Source organism: Aedes aegypti, chromosome 2 (genome assembly GCF_002204515.2).
Source record: "Aedes aegypti strain LVP_AGWG chromosome 2, AaegL5.0 Primary Assembly, whole genome shotgun sequence".
In the NCBI taxonomy this organism is placed as follows: Eukaryota; Metazoa; Arthropoda; class Insecta; order Diptera; family Culicidae; genus Aedes; species Aedes aegypti.
In genome coordinates, this window is record NC_035108.1 from 421,510,048 (window position 1) to 421,537,488 (window position 27,441).

Here is a 27,441-nt window from a genome sequence, read left to right on the forward strand (position 1 = left end):
AAAAAGTTAGAATATGTTATTCTTCAATTTGCAAAAATGACTTTTTTGTACCGTGGACGTACCATATTTGACGCGGTTAAGAAAATTCTAAATTCAAACACTTGTCAAATCGTCTAAATCTATCCGATTTTGTTGAAATTTGAATCTATGCTAGCTCAACTATTATAGAATTAGGGAAAAATCAGTAAAAAAATATTAAACGATTTTTTCTTCATGTTTGATTGACTTTTTGTGGAACACATTAGGTTCCTTAATTGACGCATCAATTCTTCAATGTGCCTAATTTGACGCATTATGTTCCTTATTTGACGCACTTACAAATAATTGCTAAAGTTTAAAATATACAACAGTTTCAGTATTCAATAGTTCAATTAATTGAAAAAAGCGTTTTAGAGAGGACATAAAAGTTAGAACCTTTGGAAAAAGTTTTGAATGACGTCATCCGGTAGTCACTTTAGCTATGTGTTTAGTTAGTGTAGAAAGTAAAACCGGCGATTGAGTTCAATCCATAGTTAAGCATTATTGTTTAGTTTAATGTATCTTCGTCGTGATATTAAACAAGGGAAAGATTTGAAAACTATGTTGCGCTGGAACGGGGAAGGTAGTTGCTAAAATAAGGACAAATTGGTCAAAAACTAGAACGAAAACAATCGGTTCCAAAAATGGCCGTTTGATAATCTTCGTTACTTATAACCAGACATCATGTATACGCGCTTCACATCAAGAGCTTGAGATCAGCTTGCCATGAGCGCACAAAAATAACCGCGCGCTTGAGCACGTGCTATCATGAGACACATTTTTTAGATCTCATGTAGCAATGTACTAGCTCAAACGATCACATCTGCACTGGCTCATGCGTCGTCTCATGAGAAAATCTCAATGTGACAGTGCATTTGAGACTCGCAGTCTAAGGTTTCAAAGGCAATAAAAAGGGATTAAATTATGGATTGAACTGCCTGTAAGCAGTTTGAAAGGACTGACGTGGTTCAACGCGGTTGAGTTTCTAGCATATGAATTGAAAAACTTGTGCTGACCACCGAAGAAGCATAGCCATAGACCGAAGCCGTATGCTTCCATGGGGTTTTGTACTAGGCAAACATAACTGCTAAAAAATACTCCTAGTAAGCGCATGTGACGAGTCTCACGAGGTGTCTCATGAGACTCGCTCACTAAGATATATTTTGTACGTATCTGCATCTCGTGCCTCACATAATCTGTGAGCTGCGATATGGGATATCGCATGGCGCACTAGCTCATTCAGGTATACATGAGAAATACGACACTCTGCTTATAACACGTGAACTACGCCTACTTGTCCCATGTTCTATGTCACCCTTATGGACCGCGGGACAAATATGCGTAGAACCAACGGCAGTATGGGCCTCGAAATAGATCGAGAACCATATATGGGTCATACATTAAGTACGTCATGTTATTAGGGGGAAGGAGGTGTTCTGCAAGATGTGACGAATCATACAAGTTTTTTGAAGGCTCCATATAAAAAGTGTGAAGTAGGGCGAATGGGCGGGGTTTTTGTAGAAAATGGTATGTTTTTGTGACACGTATCTCATGGACACACCCCCTATTGTATAAATTATACGAAACAAATCATTGAAGCTACACCTCACCTCCTGACGCATTTATTGAAGCTTCCTTGAAACATTAGGGGACGTCCATAAACCGCGATAAATTGTACAATTTTCAACCCCTCTCAACCTTGGCCACATTTATTTTATGAAAAGTGCGAATATTTTGTATGAATCGTTGCGTTTCCTTGAACCTCCTCCTCTTCCTAAAAACGTGACGTAATCTATGGATGACCCTTTACATCCGATTACATAAAGCCTCGGATTGTTCTGCGGACGGATTTTTTGAATGCAAGCACCATAAATATTTATTTTCCTATTTTCGATTCAACAAAACATGCTGAACAAAATAGCAAATAATTAGGAACATTGTGTGCCTAACTTGACGCACAAGATTTTCATACAACAATATGTCTTAAAGCTTAAAAGTAGAAAACTTTCGACGTCAATTCATGAATAAAATAATATTACTGACTGTTGTTGATTATATTGCTGTCAAACAGCACAATAATTTCACGAAAATTGATCAACAATAGTTAGCACATTCACTAAGGAATGAAAAAATTGACGCACTTGTCGGATGCATTTTCAAATAAATTTTATTTTTTAACTATTATCAATCAAATATAAACTTTTTTCGATTGGAATCCTTCAATAACATGTAAATAAAGATTAAGCAATACATTTTTGAGTGCTAGTCTGATCTAGAATTAATTTATGATAACATTAATTAGAAAATGCGTCAAGTTTGGACCCGCGTCAAATATGGTACGTTTACGGTAATGTTTTTACAACTCAACATAAATAATGCAACAATGCGACATAAACTAAAACATTCCTCTTTTTTATGGAGGCATATTATCACGATGTGAGGTTGCAATAAAATGGTCGGATGAAGTGATTGTTCCAAAATGAACTGATCGATGTTCAGACAGATCTGTTGGCGTTCTAAAGATACATCAAGGACTCCATCAATTCTCTTCTGAAGCTATTTTGATACAGATGCATGTTGATATTTGGAATGCTTGGAGTACGTTTACCATTGGGTTTTTTCTACGAGTGGCGTGAAGTGACAATTGTCGGTCTTGTAAAGCGAGGTGACAAATCTCGACTCAAGTTAAGTGACTCGCAGTATAAATCAAACGACGAGTCACTTCACTTGAGTCAAGAATTGTCACCTCGCTATGCAAGACCGACAATTGTCACCTCAAGCAACTCGTAGAATAAATCCAAATGTCTGCATTCAATCAACATTAAATGAAAACGTTGTCTTGAGAACAAATTTTTAGGTCAGTCAATCCATGCACCGTGTACCATGGTTTTCCAATATGGATTAAATGTTGTAATACCAGCAAGAAAGTTATGTAGTTTCAAAATATTTTTTTTAATAAGATTCCAGATTTGGCTCCCCGGTAGAACTAACAGTTTTGATTTTGTGTTCTATAACTCGATGGTTTTTTCAATATCGAAACAGTTGACTGTACATTCAATTTTCAAATGAGAAAATGACGAATTATTTTGTATTCAATGACGAAACTTATCGATAATGTTTGACAAAAAAATTGCAACAATAAATGTTTTGTATAATTATGTTATACTATCAACTCGCCATAACTCAATATAAAAGGTATCATCGAGTTAGGGAGGTATCGAATTGTAGAACACAAAACCACAATTCGAAAAAAGAAAAAAAAATCCAAACGCCCTCTGAAAGCAAAATTTTAATTTCATCCCACCCTAACGAACATGATTGTGAAATGTGCACGAAGTGTGTAAAAACTGTTCAGCGTGTATGCAGCTGAGGGGTGCATCAATGACATCATCCTTCATCAAGCGATGCGTCAAAAACACGCAAAACATCATCGCGGAGCTCAAAAATAACAACAAAAGCTTCGAACAAAAGAAAGTTACTACTTTTGCAGTTTCATCAAAAATTTCACTGTGGACAGGAAAATTGACGACTTTAAATCGTGTTTGTGTTGGCAAATCATTGTGCTCAATTTCGTGCGTCGTCTGAAACCGAAAAACATGTCCTATAATTGGTGTTAAGTGAGTGTCCGCGAAAATATTTCTGTCCCGAGCCAAAAGATTGCGTGTGTGGTTTTTGGGGCTGCCTCGAAGCTGTCGTCCCATATTGTGCCCCGAGCCAATGTTATCAGTAGTGGCAGAAAGTTTGGCCTAGCGATCATGGATTACATGTTGGATGCATACGTGGGCTACGACATCGGTTCCATCGAGCCGGATGATATTCCCAAAACGGACGACGTCGTTTGGATCCTGGGCAAGAGCTACAGTGCCACCGAGGGTAGGTGTTCTTCGGACAAGGTCGAGATGATGGCCTTCCGATTTATACTTTTTTTCTGGGTAATTTGAGTGCGTACCCGAATAGGGAATGAGGACATGTTTATAACAAATTAACATCTAAATTTGTTTATGCATGCAAAGTGGTAGGGTGCAGAGCTACTTGGGCACGATACACTTTGACATGGGGTGTTTTTCTCGGCAGAAATGTCTGAAACTTTGCAATAAGAAGCAGTTCAATATGACGCACATTGTAGCCAAATATGAGCTCAGAAGCTTAAAAAAAGCCACTGCCGAAGTAAATCAAAAGTGCCAAGAATAGGATCCGGCCCCTATAAGTTGTACCGTCAAACGGGGTGACTTGCAACATTTTTCAACTTCAATCAACCAAAACCATGATCTAAACGTCATTTAAAAATCTAAATTCCTCGTAGAACTTTGAATGGCCGGCCCGCCCACAGAATGGCATAACAGAAGATTGAATCGAATTATTTTATCATATCAAAAGTCATCAAAAAGGTGAAATTTTTCAAATGTCCTTGTGCAACACTCAATGCTAATTTAGTTTTTGCCAACAAAATATTGATATTTTTTATTAGTCACACTTGTTAAGTATTGTTATTCATGTGTTTAAAGCATTCGAACCAGTACAAGAGCATTTTGAATACCTTTTAGTAAGAAAATAATTGAGCTATTTTTGTATGGGAAAAAGAGGCGTTAAATCATCAAGGTCCAATATCATAACTGAATAATATTTTTAACAAGTGTTTGTATTTGATTAATGAATTATTACTCTTATAATTATAAAGTAGACCTAACACAAACATTTTTAACTTCTATAAAACTCTAAATTGCTTAGAAATAAAGTGTTGCAAGTACATTTGCAAGTAAAGCATAGGTACATTTATAAAAAAATGATTTTTATTAAAAAGTTATTGTTACAATTTCGTAAAATAAAATTTGTCATAATATCACTTATTAGTTATAGAAACACCATGTAGAGTATTACCTTTGTAATGTTTTCAGGTCACGATTTTGAATCTCTATCAAGTATCAGTTTCCAAGACATTTAAAAGAATTATGTTTAATGTATAAACATATTTATAATAACAGCTTTAATCGTGGCCTTTACTTGAATTGTGAGTCACACGTATGAAGCACCGATATGAAACAAATTTTCTTTTGAATCAGGATGATTTTCTCTAATAATCCCCTGGAGAAATTTTTGGAGTTCTTCCCGAAAGTAAATGTAGATGAATTAGAAATATATGTACAAATCGCTGGAAGACTTCTTGTTCACTAAAAGGTTTTACGGTCTGAAATTCGCAGCAAATAAAAATATTTCTCGAAAAAGCTAAGTTTATTTACCCTTACTATTGTTTCACGTCATATATGGTTAAAGAAACCAATACATGTTAGCAAGTCCCCAAAACAACACATTGTGATCATTAGCCACCTATTTTCAGCGATTTTATGAAGTTCCGGTGTACAACTAGTAGTGGGCGTAAATAGCCATCATACTTGAGGGGGGCCACGGCCCCTTCTCATGAGAGATAAAAGTCGTACAGGATTAAGATAACTTTAAAATGCTTATTTCGATAATATTTGTGAACCGATTATAGTGGCAAATCAGAAGTAAATCGTCCAAAACCGTTTGATCATCTTTCTTAGATACCAAATATCACTTTTATGGAAAAATAGTAAACGTATTTAAAATATATTTTTTCGTTTATATTGCCAAGATGACGTATTCAACCCAATCTTATAGATCTCGAATAGAATACAAGGATTTAAAAGCAGACTATAATCAGGTTTTATCTTTTCAATTCGATTTGAACTTGAATTTTTGCAAAGTTATAAAACAAGATAAAGATTTAAATGTATCAGTTCAATTAAGGTTCAAGATCAATGTGAAATTCAAACCTCTTGAAGCCGGCAAGTAAAAAACCCAAACCTTTGAAAAAAAAAAACGCTTGCTAGTTTGAAAATATGGATTATTGTTGATCAGCATTTCTGTAGCGAACAATTCATTTCTCGAAACCAAAATTTGAATATCGGATTGAATAAGACCTTTTTTTGTTAGAGTTAAAAACTTTAAATCCTAAAGCTGCTTGGCTACCATCATATTGAAGGGTTTTTTTTATATTCAAAACAATAACAGTTGTTTGAAGAAAGCAGGATGGATTTTGCTCATGGATTTATTAATATCCAATCAGAGTAAGGTACAGCAAAAGTTGGACCTTAGTGGTGTAATCAAAATTTCCATAAAAACAATAGCAGTTGAAAAGAAATAAATACCATTCAGTGAACTTTCAACATATTTGCTATAACATCGCTGATTGTCTTGAACAAACTTTTGCTTCACTGCCCTTATGTATAAAATCAAAGAAGATTTTATCCTTATTTATTTTCACGCAATAAAATTTTGTTGTTTTTACGTCCAAAAACATTAAATAGCCATAACTTTTCCAAATCAAAATCGATTCTTATGACACTTGTAGTGAAAATCTCTCACTATGGCATTTATAAGCTTTAATTTGAATTGAGCTAGAAATCTAAAAAAAAAAATCTTGTCCCACTCGAACACTTGCCTCACTCTTTCCAGTAATGTTCAATTTTGGGCTACTGTAATCGAAAAATAAATCCAGCCGGTCCTAAAATATAAATGTACGACTGAGAAATACATATTACTTGAAAAATTCATAAGCTCAAACTTGAAAAACAATCAGTTTTTACAAGTAAAGGTCGCCTAACAAACGGATGTTCCATTGGACTTGGTAGAAAAAGGAATCGAGCCAAGAGAAAATTAAGAGTGTTTTGTGATTTTAAATGCATAAAATTCTAATGTTAGTGTGATTTAGAGAAAATTGATTGCAGCTTTCTAGATTTGTTCAAACTTGCAATAAAAACATATAAAAAAAAACAAAGCAGTACATCATCGATATCTCGTCATTAATCTAGAAACATGTTTTATCTATTTTTATTTATACAATTTTACATGAATGCATATATACTTAAAGCGAGAAAACATCTCTCAACCGAATTGATGTGGGGACGGACCTGGTGTAACTATTAGAACACACGCCGAGGACCTGGGATCGAATCCCATCCCGGAGATAGTTACTTATATAAAGTTATAGTGGCGACTTCATTTGGAAGGGAAGTAAAGCTGTTGGTCTCGAGATGAGCTAGCCCAGGGTTAAAAATCTCGTTAACACAGACAGAAAAAGGATTGATTTAATGTCCATATATCCTACGTAAGACGCCAAAAAATGTTGCGTAAGAAAAATTAATAAAAATATATAAGAAAAGTTCATATTATAAACATTTATGGAAGAATTAAAAGCGTGTCTAAAAACAATCTTCAGTATGAACAAGGTTATACGTTTGTTCTATGGAGACAAATAGTAACATGGTTTTTTCAATCTAAAATCTTCAGAAAATTGGTGGCAATATAACATAAAAAAATTGTTGCGACATCTACTTCTTTACACAGTTCGTTGTTTTTTTTTCTTTATTAACAAGATTTTTAGCCCTGGGCTAGTTCATCTCGGGACCAACGGCTTTACTTCGTTGTTGTTTTTTGTACGAATCCGCCATTATCCTACTATACGTAAAGCGATTTCATGTTCACAGTTTTGCTGTTACATTTGAATGCAACTGCTTCACTGTCGTCTATTTACCAACAGTTCATATCTGTTCCCGACGTCTCGGAGACAAATTTATCAAATGACTCATAAATTTGAATATGAAACATATGAAAGTTCGTAAAAAATGAGCATGAGCATGAGCATAGATAACTGTACAATTCGTAGTTGCTACTCCGTGATTGACCGGAACAATCGAAGTTGCACAGGGAATCAATGAATGGAGCTGGGGATTAGCTTACCATTCTTCAGTGTGCACAAATAGAGAGCTCAAATGTTAAGGTGATTATATAACGAAGCCACACCTCCAATTTTCAAGAGCACAAGACTTAAGAACGCTCTGCGTTGAAAGTCTATCCCATTGATCACCACCAGCAAGCAAACATTTTGATTGGTTTTCAACGCGAACTGTTGTCAGATTCTCTCGTCTTGTGCACTTGAAAATTCAAAGTTTGGCTTCGTTCTATAATCACCTTAATACCGTAATTTCGGGTGAAATTGATCACTTTTCACTGTTTTCCATGTCTGTTTTCTATGTTGTTGCCAATTCCAAACAACTTAATGCAGGACAACAAGTTCGACGGTGAGCCTCATTGGTTTATATATTAAAATTTTCATCAGTTGTGATTTTAGTGCTGAAAATCATCTCTAAAATAAAAAATCAAGGATTTCCATTTCGAGGTGAAATTGATCACCTGTCAAAACAGTTATTGTAGGATTTGAAAACAACTTTATTTATTTAATTTGGGCCTCCTGAATCCAAATATGCTTGCCAAATTCTTAACAATGCAAAATTTATGGAAATAATAAACAATTAATTTTCAACAATACCGCAGAAAACGCCTAAATGTAGGCAATTTCCGAAGGAAACTTCTGATATCTATAAAAAAATTCAATTATTACAACAAAATGAACAAATTGGTACGAATTTTGATGATAAAAATCGTTTTGGGGATATATTTCAAGCATCCTTACAAATTTTCAGGTTGACACCATGTCCAAATCCTTGTTCAAAACTGTAAGTTTATTGATGTTTGCCAATACCACACAGAACACGATTATGGAATTTTCTATTATTTTCATAGAAATAAACATTCCTTAACACAAAAAGCTTCACAACATGCAATTCGGCAATAGTTAAGACAAACAACGTTCATTCACAAAGTTTGTATTGATTTCTGTGCTCTATTAGAGGAAAATAAAATCGTGTGACACAGTGATCAATTTCACCCTACTGATCAATTTCACCCGAATTTACGGTATTCAATAACGGCGCCGGCCCTTACGGCCATCGGGGAAGGGAAGGAATATTAGTTCGACAACCATTGTTACTAGAGACCGAGTATTCCTCTGTGTTCGGATAAACGGGAATGAACGGTACGGCGGTGAATCCCCCGACAGATTGTTAACAATACGAATGCAAAGAGATAGACGTCAATCGTGATGACAACCATACCTAAGGCGAGATGTTATAGACGAAAAAACGAAACACCAAAAATCGCTTCACAGAAGTTTTTCTACCCACTCAAAGTCCGAACATAATCTCAAAGATTAATTTTTCTCCTTACTGACAATCCCACGTACGACCTCACAACGCTTTCTGCCCGAAAGTCCTAGCCTTAAGCGACAAAATAACCGTGGAATTATGATCAGCCAACAATGGGTTACAGTAATGCCTAACTTTACAGTTCATATGGTTTATCCAACTTTAATCTAATCCTATCAGCCTTTAAATTCAGTAATTTCTCGACACAATTCAATATAAAAATTCGCAATCATATAGCACATCTGCATCACATATGGTGTACACGTTCTTTCGTCTATAACATCTCGCCTTAGGTATGGTTGTCATCACGATTGACGTCTATCTCTTTGCATTCGTATTGTTAACAATCTGTCGGGGGATTCACCGCCGTACCGTTCATTCCCGTTTATCCGAACACTATTGGAAAGCAGCATGGCGAGAAAATTGGGACTCAAAGGAGCGGTCAGGCCATTAGATCTGAAATGGACGTCAGGGGTTACCAGGACTGAAAAATCATCGATGAACGTATGTCTGACGGTGTCCGGAAAAGGATCGAGTGAACGATTTTTGCTGGATGAAGTACACACCGTTGAACGGATGAATCTACCGAAACAAAGCGTCAATTTTGACGATTTGGTTTCAAGGTTCAAACACCTCCGGGGCTTGTTCGTCGAGAATCAAGCGGACGCAGAACCCACGATTTTGATTGGTTCAGATAATCTCGATTTGATGGCGCCAATTGAATCTCGCATATGAAAGAAAGGAGAACCAGTCGGTCTGCGTTGCAAACTTCGATGGACAGTTAGTGGACCAGTGAGTTCAAATGCCTCAGAAGAATACTGTGGAGTGCACCAATGCAATGTTTCGATGGAACAGTCACTGAAAAACTATTTTACGTTGGAAGAAGCCGGAATTGCTTGTCCGTATCGCGTGGAATCCGACGAAGATCGAAGAGCTCGCTTTATTTTGGAGAAAACTACTAGGCGCATCGGAAATCGGTTTGAAACCGGCCTTTTGTGGCGAACCGATGAAATTCGAATGCCGGATAGTTACGCCATGACCTTTCGGCGTATGCAAAACTTAGAGCAGCGCTTCAAAAGGAATCCTGATATGCAGGAGAAGGTAGCCCGTGCCATCGAAGATTTCGTCGAGAAGGGCTATGCTCATAAAGCGTCAACTGATGAGCTTCGTCGCAGCCAATCAGGACAGGAGTGGTTCTTGCCATTGAACGTAGTTGTGAACCCGAAGAAACCGGGGAAGATTCGGTTGACGTTGGACGCAGCCGCCAAAGCAGGCGGAACATCCCTCAATGACATGCTGCTTAAGGGTCCAGACATGTTGGTCTCTTTACTGGATATAATCAACCACTTCAGAGGACGACGAATCGGATTTGGAGGCGATGTGAAGGAAATGTTTCTTCAAATCCGAATGCGCCAGCCAGATACACGATTCCAGAAGTTCTTGTTCCGGCAGGATCCATCCAAAAATCCCAATGTCTACGTCATGGACGTCGTCATCTTCGGCGCGAAGTGTTCGCCGTGCAACGCTCATTTTGCAAAGGACACCAATGCTCGGGAGCATGCAAGCCAATTTCCAGCCGCCGCAGATGCCATTATCAATCGACACTATGTCGATGACTATTTTGATAGTGCGGACAGCGAAGACGAAGCCATTCAGCGTGCACGTGAAGTAAGGGAAGTCCATTCTCTCGGCGGGTTCGAAATCCGTAATTGGGTGAGTAACGTACCAAAAGTAGCGCTGGGAGAGGAAGGTAAACCAACGAAGACACTTTGCTACGACAAAACGTTGGAGTCTGAACGAGTGCTGGGGTTGCTTTGGGTGCCTGAAGAAGACGTGTTCACGTTTAGTATGGGGCTGAAGGAAAAGTTGATCCCCTATCTTGTGAACAAAGTACGACCTACCAAGCGCATCATCTTACAGTGTGTCATGAGCTTCTATGACCCTGTAGGATTCCTTTCTCCTTTTCTGGTGCATGGCAAAATTATTATCCAGGAAACCTGGAGAAGTGGAACGGACTGGGATGAACCAGTAACGGATGAAATTTTCAATAGGTGGCTGAGCTGGACAAGAATTCTCCCAGCCATCGAAACTGTGAAGGTTCAACGGTGTTTCTTCGGCGACGAATCAATCAACAACATAACTTCGGTTCAGCTGCACATTTTCTCAGATGCCGGTGACGACGCCTACGGTTGCGTGGCATACCTGCGGTATCGAGTAGCGGGAGAAGTTCGCTGCACTCTGGTGGGCTCCAAAGCGAAAGTTGCGCCACTGAAGCTGACCTCAACACCCCGATTAGAACTGCAAGCCGCAGTGATTGGGGCGAGGATGATGACAACTCTGCTGGTTTCCTTACCTGTTTCGATTCAGGAACAATTTCTTTGGGTAGATTCCATGACGGTTCTCTCCTGGATTCGGTCTGACAGCCGAAAATACAAACCGTACGTGGCGCATCGTATAGCTGAAATTTTGCACTCGACAGACATCAACTCATGGAGGTACGTTCCATCGAAAAAGAATGTTGCCGACGACATGACGAAGTGGGGACCGAGAACTATGATGGATGCGGATGGAAGATGGTTTAACGGACCGCCTTTTCTATATCAAGCGGAGGAATTGTGGCCAGAGCAACCAAAAACTAGAGCGACTGTAACCGAGGAGATCAGACCATGCTACTCCAACACGTTGGCATCACGCAACCTATTATTGATGCCTCACGCATTTCAAACTGGAAGGTACTCTTGAGAACGGTAGCACTAGTTTATCGCTTTGTTTCGAATTGTAAGCGCAAACGTTCCGGACAATCTATCGAAGCGGTAAGAAGCGCCAAATCCAGGAAATCGACCTTACCAGCCGTACTGGTGGAAATACGACATGAAGAGTTAGCGAAAGCGGAACGTCTACTGTGGGGGATCGTTCAAGCCAATGCTTTTCCAGATGAAGTGAAGATTTTGAAAAGGAATAGGGATTTTCCTCCGGATCAGTGGATCTCCATCGACAAGTCGAGTAAACTGTACAAAACATCGCCATTTTTGGATGAAGACGATGTTATCAGAATGGAAGGGAGAACCGCTGCAGCGGTGTTCACCGAGATGTGTACTCGATTCCCTGTTATATTGCCGACGAATCATATCATTACATTGAAGATTTTGGAGGATTACCACGTTCGGTATGCGCATGGATCAAAGGAAACCGTGGTAAATGAACTACGACAGGCTTATTTCATTCCTAAGCTACGTACAGCTGTCGGAAAAGTCATCAACAACTGCCTGAAATGCCGACTTCGGAAAAGCAAGCCAATGGTACCGCGTATGGCGCCCCTCCCTGTTCAGCGAATGCAGCCTTTTGTGCGTGCCTTCAGTTACGTAGGGCTCGATTACTTTGGGCCTATCGACGTTACTGTAGGAAGACGCAAGGAAAAACGTTACGTAGCACTGTTCACGTGTCTGGTCGTGCGAGCTGTCCATTGTGAGGTGGCGTATAGTTTAAGCACTGAGTCGTGCAAGCAGGCAATCCGTCGATTCATTCGGCGACGTGGTTCTCCTGTCGAGATATTTTCAGACAACGGTACGAATTTTCAGGGGGCAAGTAGAGAGCTTCGTGATGAGCTGGAGAGAATTGATCGAGACTGTGCAAATACATTTACGGGTACAAACACGAAGTGGACCTTTAACCCGCCGTCTGCTCCTCATATGGGCGGAGTATGGGAGCGAATGGTGAGGTCAGTTAAGGAAGCAATGGCAGCATTAAGCAATGGACGGAGGATGACTGATGAAATTTTAATAACGACCCTGGCCGAAGCTGAATATCTTGTCAACTCTCGTCCGTTGACGTATTCTGGAACGGAGGACGCTGAACTGGATGCTATTACTCCGAATCACTTTCTTCTTGGCAGCACTTCAGGACAACACCTACCGTTCCAAGTACCAATATCTGTGGCAGAAGAGCTAAGGAGCAGTTATAAGCGTTCTTTGGCATTGGCGAACGAATTCTGGAACAGATGGTGCAGAGAAAATTTGCCGACATTGAATCAACGGAGTAAGTGGAACGTTGAAAGCAGATCATTAAAGGCAGGAGACTTAGTCTTCGTCATGGATGATGGTAAGGGTGCTGCAGGAGTCCGAGGCATAGTTGAAGAGGTTTTTGCTGTAGCTGATGGACGAGTGCGCCAAGCTGTGGTACGAACGAATGGAGGGATCTTTAGGCGACCGGCTGCTCGGTTAGCGGTTCTTGAAATAGCTGATAAACCTGGCCAAGCTTCAGAAGGGGATTATGACCAGGGTTTATGGGCTGGGGAGTGTTCGGATAAACGGGAATGAACGGTACGGCGGTAAATCCCCCGACAGATTGTTAACAATACGAATGCAAGGAGATAGACGTCAATCGTGATGACAACCATACCTAAGGCGAGATGTTATAGACGAAAAAAAGAAACACCAAAAATCGCTTCACAGAAGTTTTTCTACCCACCTCAAAGTCCGAACACTCTGCATCTCCACAGTTTTCATGGAAACGATATTGGGTTAGTGGTACAAGGTATAGATCTGGGAGTCACCAATAATTGGAGATCATTCGCCCACGCAGGAGCAAGCGACGCGATCAATAGATCAAACACAACTAACTACTACGATCCGCGGTGCTTTTTTATTTCAGTACGCGAACAACGCGTGACATGTTTGATCCTGAGACGAGACTCGCGAAGACGGTCTTCTTTTTCTATGATTGCTGAGTTGTTTCTTATTCCACTTTGTGTTTATACCAATCATGCGCAAGCCGTTCAAACCCTCACATGAAACACTCTGCAAAAAATGATTGCGTTTGCATCACACCAAATCATAAATAGCCTTTTGAGTGAAATTTCATGCCAGCAAACGTAGCTGACATTAGAAACAACTAATCTTGGGTTTAGATTTATCAGCAATACTGGAAAAAACTGCTGTGCCGACTGAGGTTTTTGATAACAGTTTATTTTGAATACAATACTTTTCACTTTTTCAGCCATAAAAACGGTGGGCTGCATTTGACGTTCCGTGACAGCGTAATCTGGGCTGCATATGACGTTGATATTTTTCCTCTTCGCGAGTCTCTCTCAGGTTTGATCCTGCTCTCATCGCCCGCCCCTGCAGGAGCAAGCGTCAAGGTCAAATGATCAAACACAACTAACCGACCGCGGTCATTTAAAAGTTCGCGAAAAATGTATACAAACTAAAGTTCACTTGCTGCACCATTGTTTATTTTTGAGAACTTTTTTTGTAAAACTTCACCATAACTCTCATACACGAACATTTTCCAGTAACAACTATTCGTTCTAGATAATTGATCATAAAATATCGCAGCTTGCTTTAAAATATGAAGAGACTTTGGTTTCCTAATTAACAATACCACTACATATGGATCAAACCAGTTCTGCTAATTCTAAAACATGCTTCAATAAATTTCAATATCGGAAAAGGGTAAAAAGGAAACAGTATGGCGGTCTGTGACGTTTTTAAATTACATATTGCTATTGTCTGTCAAACAATGATCATCCAGAAATTTATTTTCAAAATGCATTCAACGCGTTCAGTATCATAAGTGCATGTTTGATACTAAAAACTAGTTTTAACTATATTGTCATTTCTTCTCCATTTTTTTTTTCGGGGGGCCAAGCCCATGATTCGGGGGGAAGTGCCCAAGTAGCTCTGCACCATATCATGAGTTAAGTAAGTTTCCTGATAACTTCATAAAAATTGGTTGAATTGAATTGGTTAGTGACTAGTTTTGACTTTTTTGACAATCGACTTATAGGGTTTTTTCAACAGCTTTCCATTCCATACCAATTTTTGCTTCCATAAAATTGGCCAATCTTCTACGAATTGGGTATGTGTTCTGTGATGGACGCAAAAATGACCTAAAATGCCTTTGATGAATCAGTATTATAAAGCTTGTCAATCATTACAATCACCAATGATATAAGATAATCAAGAACGAAATAATTATAAGGATATACTGGACACGGTGTATGTAAACTAAGTTCCAATATATATTTTTTAATTTCCAGATCTCGACTTGATACGACGGGATGTCCAGACTCGACTGTGGTGTACATACAGACGGGGTTTTGTCCCCATTGGTGGTTCCCAGCTCACCACCGATAAAGGCTGGGGCTGTATGCTGCGCTGTGGTCAAATGGTGCTGGCACAGGCCCTTACCCAGTTGCATCTCGGGCGCGATTGGACCTGGACACCAGAAACCACTAACGAGACCTATTTGAAGATTGTGAATCGCTTCGAGGACAGTAAAGCAGCTCCTTTCTCGCTGCACCAGATTGCTCTTACCGGAGAGTCTTCAGAGGAAAAACGGGTCGGCGAATGGTTCGGACCGAATACGGTAGCACAGGTTCTAAAGTGAGACATGTTTAGCTTTTTGGGGATATTGAATAGCATTCTTATAACAATCCATATTGTATTTTAGGAAATTAGTAAAATTTGACGATTGGTGCAGTTTGGTGATTCACGTTGCGCTTGACAATACTCTAGCTACAGATGAAGTGTGTAAGTATACCGACAGCGAAATAAACATTTTCGCGTGTCCCAAAGAGCATGTGTCTTCAGTGAATATTGAGCTTCCTGAATTCAATACAGTTTTTAGAAATGTTCCAGCACGTCCCAATGAAGATTTTTGAGATTTAAAGAAATGTTAGTGGAGTATTTTTTATCCCTGGGGGAACGCATAGAGCCAATGGTTACTGGAGTAATCTTTAGAAAATGTTTTGAAATATCCCTTGGACGTAGATGAGTTCTTGCAAGCATCCCTGGAACCCTGGAAGAACTGCTGCAATAATCCTGGAAGCAATTATGAAGTAGCCATATGATAAATTCTTATACGAATTCATAGTTGAAATCCATTTGAATAACTTGGAAAACTTTCAGATTATGTTTTTAGGAAAATCTATAAAAATTGTGTATGAGAAGTCATGGAGAAATTACCAGAGAACTCCATAAAAAATAGGCAAATTCTTGGCGGATTTTCCATGAAAAAGTTCCTGTTAATGAGAGATTTCCCACCCCTCAAAGTTTAAAAAAAATCAAGTGGATCGTTCTTGGATAAACCTTTGGAACGAGAATGCAAATTCATAATGAAATTTCATAGGAAATTCTCATGAGATTTTTACATTGATTTAATTCCTACAAACATTCCACGAATAATTACTGAATCGTAGGAAGGCTTCCTTGAAGAGCTCATAGTGAAATCCATTTCAAATCATGGAGAAAGTATATAAATCATACAAGATCATAAACTTACATGCAGTTCAACTTAAATTGATATATAATGCATTATACATTTACAATATTCTTCAAAAATTTGATGTGCTATGATATATTTGAAAACGGCAATGGATTCAGCCATACTAAATTAGGGAAATACCAATAGTTTGGTACTTAGGACAAAAAATGTTGCCCTGTGCTATTGATCATTCGAACACGTTTCTATATGAACAATTTGAACTTTCAGTGGAACTTTGTGTGGATAGATCTAACCCTGATAGCTGGAAGCCGTTATTACTCATCATCCCACTGCGACTGGGGCTTAGCGAAATCAATCCAATTTATGTGGACGGCCTCAAGAAATGTTTCGAGCTAGCAGGAAACTGTGGGATGGTCGGCGGTCGACCCAATCAAGCGCTCTACTTTATCGGCTACGTAGCCGATGAAGCCCTCTACCTAGATCCACACACTGTTCAGCGGAGCGGTACGATCGGTTCCAAGCGCGATCCGGATGAAAGGGAACTGGACGAAACGTTTCACCAAAAGTACGCCCGACGGATCAACTTCAAAGGTATGGATCCATCGCTGGCGTTGTGTTTCCTATGTGCAACCAGAAAAGACTTTGACGATCTGATCCAACGCTTCAAAGAGGATCTCAATGGCGGCGGTTGTCAGCCATTGTTCGAAGTGACTAAAACGCGACAAGCACCGTGGACGCCTACGACGACCTCATCAACTTCCTCTAGGAAAAACAGTGAGCCAAACGAGACGTTCAACGAAATTTCTGCCACAGAAATTCAGAATGAAGGTAATTGCCGATGCACAAAATGCACAAATCGCAAATCTTATAATTTTGGTTGAATTTCAGAATTCGAAGAGGTGGAAACCCGACAGCTGGACGAGTCGGATGAGGAGTTCGAAATCATCGCGTAACGGTTGGGATAGAGTTAAGGCTTGTATAAAATAGGATGGTTAGACTTTTACGGCATAAACGCAGGGGACGGTGTGTCTTGATAACACCGGAAGGAGTAGATTTTAGGTCGAATCGATAGGAATGTAAAGTGCTTTAAAACAACGGAAACAGTAAAAAACGTCACAGCTTGGTTTTAGCAAACGTTGATATATGTACGCAGAAGTTTTTGTTAGTTTGGATAAGTTTCCGTGGCTTTTGTTTTGGTTCCTTCAACTTTAACCTTCATTAGTTTGCCTCGGTATTACAGAACAACAATTCAATTCTCACTTTTGCACTTATGTGCAAAGTTTGAAAAACATATATAATTTCGCACTAGCGTGATTCTGACCTTCGAACCATATCCAAATTTATAGATACGACGTATTTAGTCACATTTTTATCATATTAATTAACTATACACATATTTTTAATTGATTGTAACTAATTTGTACACAGCTAAATTAAGCTAATAATGGTTTGTAGCAAAACGGAGATAAATAAACTTTTGTTCTATTCACAAGCTTAGCAATATGTCGTATATATCTAACGAGCATGATAGACAGCCAAGTATGACATTAGAAATCATTGATCGATTCCAGATCACCACCATGTTTGACATATTACATGTGTTAGAAAACATGTGTGGAGATGAACCGCTCCGCATCTACGCTCCAACAAACGATAACCTCGATTTAACGAAAGACAAATTTTATGCGATCCTAGACTGCTCAAATGTAAAGATAGTCATGGGGAAAGCAAACGCGCAGATCTGGGCTGATTTCTTCTGGTCCGTCGTTGAACCGGAAAGCTTCCATTCTGTTATCCAAGATAATGGACTGCGGATTGCGACCTTGCGATGCCTGATCTCGAATAGACCTCGTGTTGGCATTTCTCAGATGCTATAGATGTCAGAAACTTTCGAGGCCCTATCGACTCGGGTTATTATCTCGTTGAATGCAAAAAATCGAGCGCAATCACCCAGCGTCACGTGTTCCAATAATATGCATGCGATTCAATATCTAAAACTTGTCAAGGGATGGAATAGATGCACAGTACCTCAAACAGATAGAAGAGCGGTTGAGAAATCAATGTTTCTGAAAACGTCATTAAAAAATCTCAGATAACAATTAATGTGCTTGAGCTTGATGTTTCTGAAAATGTCCTTAAAAAATCTCAGAAAACAATTAAAGAGCATGCGCTTGATTGCTACTCCAGTATGGTTAGATCAGCTGCACTTACACAAGGAATCAACCAGATGACGGCTTTGGGACTAACAGACACCCTCAGTGTATAGATACTAGTGATCTTCTTCTATTTTTAGGCAACAATGGCACCAGCCACGTCAGAATGCTGACCAATGAGGGAAAGGAGGAGGAATTGATGATGCATTAAATTGGCTCCCGCAGTAGACCGGATATACCCCTGCATTTACGCCAGTTCATGCGGGAAGGTATGGGGCTGGTATAATTTCCGTAACCAAATCTCAGATAATGATCATTAAAGAAATACTTTAAGAATGCCCGGAGAAACACATGAAAGAACATTAGTAGCAATTTCAGAAGGCATTCCTCCAGATATTACAAATGGAATCTCTAGAAGAATCGTCAAATGAACTGTTAGAGGAACTGTACTAGCAGGAAGCAAGAATTACCGATTGAATTCCTGACGAATTTATGACGAAGCCGTAAAGAAATCACATCAGGATTCCTTGAGATAATTCTTGTTGGAAATTTCTTGAAGGAGTGCATGTCGATTCCCTACATGCACTCCTCTGAACTCTCTTTTCTAGATCAATTCCGGAAGGAATCCATAAGAGGATTATTGAACGAAGTTCGGTAAGAACAAACGGACAATGCTGTATCGTGTCAGCACTGATTCGGCAGCTAGATGTAGGTAACGCAACCTTGGTAAGGTTGACTATCGAAGACTCTTCACCAATCAAGAAAGGTAAACGTAGCAAACGGATTGTTTTTGCGGCAACAGACCAGGCAATGTGAGAACTTTGCATTAACCCGCGCGTGTTGGGCTCCGTTGACTCGTGAATTGCGGAATGTCGGCGTGAACGTGGGAGCTATCCAGGAAATACGGAAACCGATCCCATCGTCAACACTTCATTCAAGAATGTACCACATCTACTACAGAGTCGGCGACAGAGCAGAACGTGGAGTTGGCTTCATAGTGATTGGGAAGCAGATGAAACGAGTTTTAGGGGGAAACCGGTGGAATAAAACGATAGAGATAGGGGTCACAGGCTTTTCAGATAGCCAACAGAACTGTCTGCACGGGATGCGTTTTTGAGACTTAGCCATGTATTATAAGTTTTAAATATAAAAAGGTATCTTTGGGTAATGTTTGATTGTGTAAGTGGTATAATCAATTCACTGTGGGTTCATCCCATTTGATATATACTTTACATTCGGACACCCAGACTTCAAGATGTCATCATCGTCATTCTATTCACTATCATTAACAAATGCAAAAGTGTTCAGTTCTCTTCTTCATCACTGCTATGTATAGTGTCCTCCAAATCCGCAATTGAACACCATCGCTTCATCCGGTCCGCAGAGTACACGGTACTGAACCTTCTTGGCGCTTTAAAGCCAGGCACCGTTGTGATTCGATAACGATTGTTGGTCAGCACCTCCGATACGATGAAAGGGCCCTTGAATCGAGCCTCCAACTTGCGACTTCCCCCCGGAATGTACTGATCCTTTGCCACCAAAACTATATCATTTACCTCGTACTTCTGGGCTTCACGTCGATGGTCATCGTAGTACTTCTTCTGCCGTGTTTGACTCACTTGCGTAGCATGCTGAACTCGTTCCCGTAGCTCATCTGTAATAACTTGAGGATTTGATTTTCGCTTTCAACCGCAATCACTGACACTATTTCATTCTGCACCATATCTTTCGGCCGGTACGACAACACCAATGACGTTGGCGAGAGTCCTGTCGTCCCATTCGGCGCAGTATTGATGGCACTCTGCACTACTCTCACCTTCTCATCCCATTTCCGTTCGCCTGAATCCACCATCCAAAATCAAGTGGATCGTTCTTGGATAAACCTTTGGAACGAGAATGCAAATTCATAATGAAATTTCATAGGAAATTCTCATGAGATTTTTACATTGATTTAATTCCTACAAACATTCCACGAATAATTACTGAATCGTAGGAAGGCTTCCTTGAAGAGCTCATAGTGAAATCCATTTCAAATCATGGAGAAAGTATATAAATCATACAAGATCATAAACTTACATGCAGTTCAACTTAAATTGATATATAATGCATTATACATTTACAATATTCTTCAAAAATTTGATGTGCTATGATATATTTGAAAACGGTAATGGATTCAGCCATACTAAATTAGGGAAATACCAATAGTTTGGTACTTAGGACAAAAAATGTTGCCCTGTGCTATTGATCATTCGAACACGTTTCTATATGAACAATTTGAACTTTCAGTGGAACTTTGTGTGGATAGATCTAACCCTGATAGCTGGAAGCCGTTATTACTCATCATCCCACTGCGACTGGGGCTTAGCGAAATCAATCCAATTTATGTGGACGGCCTCAAGAAATGTTTCGAGCTAGCAGGAAACTGTGGGATGGTCGGCGGTCGACCCAATCAAGCGCTCTACTTTATCGGCTACGTAGCCGATGAAGCCCTCTACCTAGATCCACACACTGTTCAGCGGAGCGGTACGATCGGTTCCAAGCGCGATCCGGATGAAAGGGAACTGGACGAAACGTTTCACCAAAAGTACGCCCGACGGATCAACTTCAAAGGTATGGATCCATCGCTGGCGTTGTGTTTCCTATGTGCAACCAGAAAAGACTTTGACGATCTGATCCAACGCTTCAAAGAGGATCTCAATGGCGGCAGTTGTCAGCCATTGTTCGAAGTGACTAAAACGCGACAAGCACCGTGGACGCCTACGACGACCTCATCAACTTCCTCTAGGAAAAACAGTGAGCCGAACGAGACGTTCAACGAAATTTCTGCCACAGAAATTCAGAATGAAGGTAATTGCCGATGCACAAAATGCACAAATCGCAAATCTTATAATTTTGGTTGAATTTCAGAATTCGAAGAGGTGGAAACCCGACAGCTGGACGAGTCGGATGAGGAGTTCGAAATCATCGCGTAACGGTTGGGATAGAGTTAAGGCTTGTATAAAATAGGATGGTTAGACTTTTACGACATAAACGCAGGGGACGGTGTGTCTTGATGACACCGGAAGGAGTAGATTTTAGGTCGAATCGATGGAAATGTAAAGTGCTTTAAAACAACGGAAACAGTAAAAAACGTCACAGCTTGGTTTTAGCAAATGTTGATATATGTACGCAGAAGTTTTTGTTAGTTTGGATAAGTTTCCGTGGCTTTTGTTTTGGTTCCTTCAACTTTAACCTTCATTTGCCTCGGTATTACAGGACAACAATTCAATTCTCACTTTTGCACTTATGTGCAAAGTTTGAAAAACATAATTAATTTCGCACTAGCGTGATTCTGACCTTCGAACCATATCCAAATTTATAGATACGACGTATTTAGTCACATTTTTATCATATTAATTAACTATACACATATTTTTAATTGATTGTAACTAATTTGTACACAGCTAAATTAAGCTAATAATGGTTTGTAGCGAAACGGAGATAAATAAACTTTTGTTCTATTCACAAGCTTAGCAACATGTATATATCTAACGAGCATGATAGACAGCCAAGTATGGCATTAGAAATCATTGATCGATTCCAGATCACCACCCTGTTTGACATATTATATGGGGTAGAAAACATTATTAAAGTGGAGATGAACCGGTCCGCATCTACGCTCCAACAAACGATAACCTCGATTTAACGAAAGACAAATTCTATGCGATCTTAGACTAAACATACGGAGAGTGCTCAAATGTAAAGATAGTCATGGGGAAAGCAAACGCGCAGATCTGGGTTGTTTTCTTCTGGTCCGTCGTTGAACCGGAAAGCTTCCATTCTGTTATCCAAGATCATGGACTGCGGATTGCGACCTTGCGATGCCTGATCTCGAATAGACCTCGTGTTGGCATTTCTCAGATGCTATAGATGTCAGAAACTTTCGAGGCCCTATCGACTCGGGTTATTATCTCGTTGAATGCAAAAAATCGAGCGCAATTACCCAGCGTCACGTGTTCCAATAGTATGCATGCGATTCAATATCTAAAGCTTGTCAAGGGATGGAATAGCTGCACAGTACCTCAAACAGATAGACGAGCGATTGAAAAATCAATGTTTCTGAAAATGTCATTAAAAAATCTCAGATAACAATTAATGAGCTTAAGCTTGATGTTTCTGAAAATGTCCTTAAAAAATCTCAGAAAACAATTAATGAGCATACGCTTGATTGCTACTCCAGTATGGTTAGATCAGCTGCACTTACACAAGGAATCAACCAGATAACGGCTTTGGGACTAACAGACACCCTCAGTGTCTAGTGATCTTCTTCTATTTTTAGGCAACAATGGCGCCAGCCACGTCAGAATGCTGACCAATGAGGGAAAGGAGGAGGAATTGATGATGCATTAAATTGGCTCCCGCAGTAGACCGGATATACCCCTGCATTTACGCCAGTTCATGCGGGAAGGTATAGGGCTGGTATAATTTCCAAATCTCAGATAATGATCATTAAAGAAATACTTTAAGAATGCCCGGAGAAACACATGAAAGAACATTAGTAGAAATTTCAGAAGGCATCCCTCCAGACTACAAATGGAATCTCTAGAAGAATCGTCAAATGAACTGTTAGAAGAACTGTACTAGCAGGAAGCAAGAATTACCGATTGAATCCTTGACGAATTTATGACGAAGCCGTGAAGAAATCACATCAGGATTCCTTGAGATAATTCTTGTTGGAAATTTCTTGAAGGAGCGCATGTAGGGAATCGGGGGAACTCTCTTTTCTAGAGCAATTCCGGAAGGAATCCATAAGGGGATTATTTAACGAAGTTCGGTAAGAATGGCTTGAAGTATTCACTAGGAAAATCGACATATGAACTCTTAATGGTTTCTTTGTAGAATTTCTCTAAGCTAATTTCTTTCAAAAAATCTAAAATGTACTAACGGATACCCTAGTTGCTTTGGCCCCTTTTTATCTGAACAATTTCAATTTGAACTCTTTTAAATTTTGAACACCGCTAGCGCATGACGGCTCACCATAGTAGCATGTCCGGATGAACTTGAAACTATTGATAACCAGATCAACAGGTCCAAAGCCCTGGTAGAAATGCATGTTGGTGATGGCTATGACCGTGGTTATCACGTAAAGTACAAACGGACAATGCTGTATCGTGTCAGTACTAATTCGGCAGCTAGATGTAGGTAGCGCAACCTTGGTTAGGTGGCCTATCGAAGACTCATCACCAATCAAGAAAGGTAAACGTAGCAAACGGATTGTTTTTGCGGCAGAACGTGGAGTTGGCTTCATAGTGATTGGGAAGCAGATGAAACGAGTTTTGGGGGGAAACCGGTAAGTGACGAAATATGTTTGTTGAGAATGAAAGGTAAGTCCTTCAACCACAGCCTGATCAGCATTTATGCGCCAACGATCGATAAGACCGATGACATGAAGGGTGAGTTCTATGAGAGCCTAGATAAGGCCTATAAAGAGTACCCAAAACAGAATGTCAAAATAGTAATCGGCGAAGCAAATGCGCAGATCGAGATGGCAGATCAGCAGTAGGTACCTACACTCAGAAATAAATAAAGTCATTAATTGCAAAATACAAGTTTGCCTTAATTCATGCATAAAATTTCTAAAATGCGAGAAGACAGAGCCAACTTTATGCAGTTTAGTTTAACAATGTCTATTTTTAGTTACATATTTTCAATCTAAAATTTACGATTTGTCAGCCGTTTAAAAATGCATAGTTTTTATCCATTTTAACACTATTTTCGAGCTGCTTGAGATTGTAATCCTAATGAAATTATGAATGGATGATAATTAACATATAGATTAAACTCTATATTTATTTATTTACAATACATAGGGGAACATGGTCCAATTCGGACCTAGTAACAGTTTTTTGGCCATATCGGACCACCCTATATTTCATCGTTATTTGCAATGTTAGTAACAAAATATTACTCAGATTTGTTTGGTATCAAAGCTTATTGAACTTTTTCTGCAAGCGCAAGCATAAAAAATGAACCCAATGTATGAGAAATTTCAAGCTAATTCGAGTCAGAACAAGCTCAAGTGAAATATGAATTTCATTAAAAAATATGTGGGAAACTTGTTCAAAATTGGGTACGGTCAACTATTCCTGACTCGATTTTGAACAGACTATCGTGTATGGGAGCTATCGAGATGAAGTACACATATTTTCAAATTTTAGAGCTTTTTTTTATTTATTTTGACGAAATACATTCGAAAAAGTAATTTTGAAGTTGAATATTGTAAAATTATCCACACATTGAAACTTTGCTATGAAATATCGGGTTGAAAAGGTGAACTTGTATGGGAAACTGAAACAGACAACAAACAGACTCGAAGTCTCGGAAATTCAAGTTTTAGAAGTACCTACTTATATTTATGGATTGAAGTACACTATATTGAAGGGACTGCGTTTTCCTTCGAGCTTGTGAACAAAAACACAGTAAATCGGATAAGGGATAGTTGACTGTATTGTTCTTATATACTACTCGTAAACGTTTTTTATAGGGTATTGCCAAACTATTTTGGATAAAGCTTGGCTGTGGTACTGATGAAGATGCTTTTCAAGTTGCTGATTTATTGATTCCTTTAGTTTTTGGTAATCTACCTCATTTCTTAGATTTTTTGCGAAGCCATTTTCTTGACCGCAACAGAAACAAAGGCACAATTAGTCAATATTACAACTTCTGTGATTTTCGATTGAGTCGGGAAGATTTTCACGGGGTGGAGCTCTTAGAATAGACTGAGTACACGTTGAAAAACAAGAGGTCCGTATTGAACCATATCAAAAGGTCCGGATTGGACCAACACACATTTTGAGATTTTCAAATTCGTTGAGCACAAACGGTGCATAGACATATCAAAACCATATGGTCAGATGAAAGCTTAGGCTAGGGTGATTCGATTATAAAATAACACAGAGAGATTGGATAATTATTGTCGCTTATAGAAGCTTGGAAATAACGCCAACCGACAGCACACCTGAGCACTTCAAAACAATAAACTAATATAAAAATCAAACGTAATAACTGAAAGGCGTCAAATTTATTGTGTTAGATCTAAGCCAAACGGTGAGCAGAAAAACGGTACCCACGATCTTTACAGTAGCGCCAGTATTGAGAAATGCTTGATGGTCCGAATTAGAACAGGGTCCGAATTGGACCAGGTTCCCCTACTATAAAATAATTACAAAATAAATCAAATCGATTTCCCATCACTGTGTTCGAATCGGAAATCCGCAGGATTTATTCCCAGCAACTATGCTGAAGCGGCTGAAGGAACCTTGGCTGATGATATGGTAGTAAAATTTCGGCGCTAGCATTACATCGACAAGGAACTGGTGATAGAGCTATGTGAAGTTCTTAATTTCTTGTCCCCCCCCCTCCGGAACGCGTTTTGAATGGCAATTTTAAAATTTTTGTATGAGTGGTAACGTTTGGGGGCCCTGCGAGTGTTACGTAATTTGTGGACGCAAAGGATGTGACAGTTCGGTGGAGCAGCAATTGGAAAGTGTTTGAATCTTCTCCGAACTTCCTGACTGAAACGAGATTTCTGGAAAATAGGCAATTTTACTGATAAGGGATTTTACTGGAGAAGAATAGGACTAACTTTCTTACCACTTATGCTTGTTATTTCTCGGTGCTTTTCAACCATATAAACGATTCAAATTTATTCAACACACTTTCTTTACTGCGGAGAACTTTCTATAATGGCGGACCGACCTGATTCTCAATGACTGCCAATATAAAATATATCCATTTTGTTGCTTAAACTAATATAGTAGAAATAGATCTGAAATTAAGGCATAAAATGCATATGCTTCAGACTTTGCAATGAATAAATCTTGTTAACTTCTCAAATGAATGAAATTAAGTCACTGGGTGAATTTCGTCATTTCTGAGTGAATAATTTTTGGTAAGTTCTCAAACTAATAGAATAAATTCATTTAGTGAATTTTGTTATTTCTGAGTGTACTTCACACAAAAGAATATCCGCAAACACACCTGGCGACACCCGAGTGGCGATGCCTGCTCCCAAATAGACCACGTGCTGGTTGATGGGCGGCATTTCTCAGATGTCATGGATATCAGGACCTTCCGAAGCCCTAATATCGACTCAGATCATTATCTTGTTGTAGCTAAAATTCTGGCGCGGTTACTCAGCGTCACGAGTTTCAGAACTAACAGAACGCTGTGCTTCAATATCCAACGCTTGTCGACTTATGGGATAGCTAACACAGGACTGAAAATTTGTATTTGATTGCCCAGTATGATATAACCTGGGAGGGAGAAACCTGGGAGGGAGAAACCAATACAAAATTTATGTACGTCATAGTGAGCCGAGATTCCACTGTCACTGTGAGCCCAGATCTCAAACATTGGACTAACAAGGAAAAAGCGCGTAAATGATTGAAACACATTTTCGCATTTCATCAAAAGTGACAAAAATAGAATGAAAATCAATTCATGCACACAATGCAAGTAATGTTACGTGAGCACCTTTCAATCGGATTGAATATATAGCATTGAAAAACGCATCGTTTTACTTTTTTCAATAAAAATGAATATTTAGTGCATAGATCTGGGGCCCTTTTTCCATGTTTGTCAGGAAAAATCGAAAGTACACAACAAAAGAAAACTAGCGATTTTTCCCAAGCATGCCTTGATTGTTGTTGGCAAGCTGGAGTTATCTTGCAGTTCAAACAAACATTGTTCTATATTTCGTGTGTAGTATCGGTGCCTCCCTCCCAGGCTATAACTATATCTTTCAGTTTCCGCACACTCAGGCAAATGGGCTATCGAAAAACATAGGAGCCACTTATGAAAATTCGCCACAATAAATCGGGTTTAAATTCATAGCTTTGCCTTGTGAAACCAAAATTTGAAAACAAAAAATGTTTTCGCGGTAACCTGAAGTCGAACCAAGGACCTTGCGATCGATAGGCCCGTGCGTACACCACGCGCTTGTC

General features: G+C 39.3%; 2 protein-coding genes across 2 annotated transcripts; both read left to right on the plus strand.

Moving 5' to 3' along the window:
- The first annotated feature begins 3,430 nt into the window (after positions 1-3,430).
- LOC5568937 (cysteine protease ATG4B) lies at positions 3,431-17,801 on the plus strand. Its single transcript, XM_001658209.2, has 5 exons — positions 3,431-3,891; positions 15,118-15,463; positions 15,531-15,610; positions 16,572-17,132; positions 17,193-17,801. The coding sequence occupies exons 1-5, from the start codon at positions 3,774-3,776 to the stop codon at positions 17,255-17,257; spliced, it is 1,170 nt and encodes a 389-aa protein (XP_001658259.2). The 5' UTR covers positions 3,431-3,773; the 3' UTR covers positions 17,258-17,801.
- Positions 17,802-20,602: 2,801 nt separating this feature from the next.
- On the plus strand, positions 20,603-21,969 carry LOC110677029 (cysteine protease ATG4A-like). Its single transcript, XM_021847485.1, has 2 exons — positions 20,603-21,304; positions 21,365-21,969. The coding sequence occupies exons 1-2, from the start codon at positions 20,683-20,685 to the stop codon at positions 21,427-21,429; spliced, it is 687 nt and encodes a 228-aa protein (XP_021703177.1). The 5' UTR covers positions 20,603-20,682; the 3' UTR covers positions 21,430-21,969.
- The last annotated feature ends 5,472 nt before the right edge of the window (positions 21,970-27,441 follow it).